This window comes from Carassius auratus, unplaced genomic scaffold (genome assembly GCF_003368295.1).
Source record: "Carassius auratus strain Wakin unplaced genomic scaffold, ASM336829v1 scaf_tig00037534, whole genome shotgun sequence".
Taxonomy (NCBI): domain Eukaryota; kingdom Metazoa; phylum Chordata; class Actinopteri; order Cypriniformes; family Cyprinidae; genus Carassius; species Carassius auratus.
The window spans coordinates 37,682-41,006 of record NW_020526388.1 but is presented as its reverse complement, the minus strand read 5'-3'; the positions used below and the strand labels follow the sequence as shown (position 1 = coordinate 41,006).

The 3,325-nt window shown below is 36.7% G+C and overlaps 1 protein-coding gene across 1 annotated transcript; it reads left to right on the top strand.

Annotated features, from left to right (window-relative positions):
• Nucleotides 1–46: 46 nt before the first annotated feature.
• LOC113083293 (beta-parvin-like) lies at nt 47–2,956 on the top strand (the record flags this gene model as incomplete). Its single annotated transcript, XM_026254439.1, is given in 9 exon segments — nt 47–159; nt 243–304; nt 420–439; nt 1,413–1,474; nt 1,563–1,631; nt 1,708–1,813; nt 2,454–2,525; nt 2,782–2,834; nt 2,836–2,956. Coding segments are annotated over 9 exon segments (581 nt in total), but the record flags the coding sequence as incomplete, so codon positions are not given.
• Nucleotides 2,957–3,325: the final 369 nt, after the last annotated feature.

The window sequence follows — 3,325 nt, the reverse complement described above, 5'->3', positions numbered from 1 at the left end:
TTTCATCAGTTGCATTGTTGATGTTAAGTCTCTGTCTTATCTTCAGCAATCCACTCAAAGAACCTGGTGTCCATCGTGTACCTGCTGGCGCTGGCTATCTACTACGCGGCACCCATCCGCTTACCTGAGCATGTGTCCGTCAAGGTGATCGTAATCAAGGTATGCTCGGCTTATTAAAGTGTGAAATTGAACATTATATCAAATATCTTCACCCTAATTAGAAAGGTTTGGTTTTGTCTCAGAAAAAGGAGGGAATCCTGCAGACTGCTCATGTGACCAAACAACTCACAAGTACCACAACAGAGTAAGATGCTCCAATGTGGCGATCTAGTGGTGAAAGATGATTGTAATACAGAAATGTACCGTTTGTATTTGAGTGTGTGGTCTGATGCTGACTGTGCGTTCATTGTTTCCAACAGCATGATGATTGGAAGATCAGGCAAGTATTGGCATACTCATTTTCTCAAACATTTTCATGTTTCCCTTAACAATCAATACACTGCTGGAAAATCAAATCTCATACAGAGGTCTAGATAAAAATTATTTTTAGCTGGCTCATTGCTGGTCTATAGATGCCTGTTTCTGCCACCAAATAAAAAAAGGTTATTATGACTCTTATCTCACAGTTCTTTTTTTTTTCAGACTGAATTGCGAAAAAAAAAGTCAGTATTGCCCGTTTTTATCTCACAATTGTTACTTTATATCTTGCAATTCTGACTTTTTCTCGCAATTCAGAATTTTCTTCTTGCAATTCTGAAAATTTTTTTCTCAGAATTGTGTGAAAAACTTGCAGTTGTGAATTATAAAGTCAGAATTGCATGATACAAAGTCACAATTGCAAGATATAAAACTTGCAATTCTGACTTTTTCTCACAATTGGGAATATATATCTGAGAATTGTGTGAAATAAACTCGCATTTGTTACTTATAAACTCATAATTGTCTGAAATAAACTTGCAGTTGTGAATTATAAAGTCAGAATTGCGTGATACAAAGTCACAATTGCAAGATAAAAACTCGCAATTCTGACTTTTTTCTCGCAATTGGGAATATATGTCTCAGAATTGTGTGAAATAAAGTCAGAATTTAATTATCAGAATTTCGAGTTTATATCTCATAATTATGACATTTTAAATCCTATTTGCGAGTTTATATCACACAATTATGAGAAAAAAAAGTCAGAATTGTGAGATAAAATGATGCAATTTCCTTTTTTATTTTTTATTCAGTGGCGGAAACGGGCTTCCATACTGGTCCGAGGTGGTTTATTCAAGTAGAATCTATAAAACCAGTGAACATCAGGAACTAGTTTTAGCTGAATTTTCCACAAGTACATTATGATGGTTCATCTTTTATTTTTATTAGTCTGGGAAAAATGGTCAAAACCTATTTATTTTGTTTTTCATTTGCAGAACGTGATGCTTTTGACACCTTATTGGATCACGCACCTGACAAACTCAATGTAGTGAAAACAGTAAGGACCGGTTTTGTATGGGACAAGAACTACTGTGCAATGGTAAAGATTATACAAAATAATTATCCTTGAATGTCTGTTTCTTTAGTCGCTGATTACATTTGTGAATAAACACTTGAACAAACTGAACCTGGAGGTGACGGAGCTGGAATCACAGGTATGAACCTTATCTGTTAACTCTCACGTGGATCTGTAGATCAAAACCACTCAAAAACCTCTTCATGTGTGTGAAGTTTGCAGATGGTGTCTATCTGGTGTTACTGATGGGATTGTTAGAAAATTACTTTGTGCCGCTGTACAACTTCTACCTCACTCCTGAAAGCTTCGAACAGAAGGTAAGTGTGCCACAGTGGTCTAATGTGGACTGGTTTGTTTTGTTAGGGTCTAACGGAGCTTGATCAGACTCAGGATTTAATGTGGTCTGATGAGGTCCGATTTGTATTTACTGAATGCCTCATTAAACCACATCAGACCTGTTTAGACTTCATAAGTCCACATCAGACTAAAATACACCATGTCAGACAACATCAGACTGAAATCCACATCAAACCATTATCAGACCTTCATAAGTCTCTTCAGGTGACATCACACTCAGACCACATCAGTCTCTATGAGTCCAGATTAGATGAATAGTATTTATAAAGTTTGATTTGGTCTGATATAGTTTGATGTGGACTAATTCTAACAGTATCTGATGCAGTTTGATTTGACTGTCTGTCAGACATTATGAATCCACAACATATCAGACCACAGTAGACTAAAGTCTACATCAGACCAGTCTGATTACATTGTGAATACTGCTCAACAAGTGTGGTCTAATCTAATTCAGTCTGATATCTGACTTCTTAAGTCTGATTATGTGGAGGTTATGGAATTCTCACATGATTAAACTCACAATTACTTGAGCTTTTCTATTTTATAACATTGGTTGTGTACTAACTACTATGAAAAGGATTGCTAGTGTTTTTCTCTCTTGTAGGTCATAATGTCTCATTTGCTTTTGAGCTCATGCAAGATGGTGGTTTACAGAAACCCAAAGCGAGACCAGAAGGTATCAGAAAAATCAGTTCCAGCAATGTTACATCAGCATTACAGTATTTACACAACCTTTAGACATCATAACAGACCAGCTCATTGTCTGCACCTGTTTCATAATGTTATCCACATCGTCCACTAGATGGAGATGTTCCTCAGTCGATGCAGCACACTGTAGTTCTCAGTAAACACACTGTGTTCCATCACAGTGACAGTTAAGATATTCAAGCCTCTCTCTGTTTAACAGCGATTCTGTTGTTTGTGTCCTGCAGACGTGGTGAACTTGAATCTGAAGTCAACACTCAGGGTGCTTTACAACCTTTTCCACCAACTACAAGAACTCAGAGTAACACTGGAAGAGATCCGAGGAAAGCCGCTACATGCCTCACTGATGCCAGGACTTCTGCGCTCACACATGCACACACATCCCCAGTGTTTCTTTTATACGTAAGAATGAAATATTTGTATTGTTTGGCTTATTTATGCCCAGAATCGAATGTATTTAGCCTTAATGATGCGTCAGTGTTGCAGCTCATTCAAATATTTTATTGACTTACGCAACGAGGCCTGCCACTGCTTTAAGCACTACACCGGAATGACTTTTTGTCCTGGAATGCACTAAAAGAAATGCTGTAATTATTTCAAATAAACAAATACTTTCTACATGCTGGAATGAATCCATTTTGACATTTTGACTCACGAGTCTCTATGGTCTCAAAAAAAATTATTTATAGAGGGTTTTCTTTTTATTAAAATAAACAGTTGAGTATCACAATTTCATACTTAGAATTCTTCATGCTTAATCAAAAACCTTGG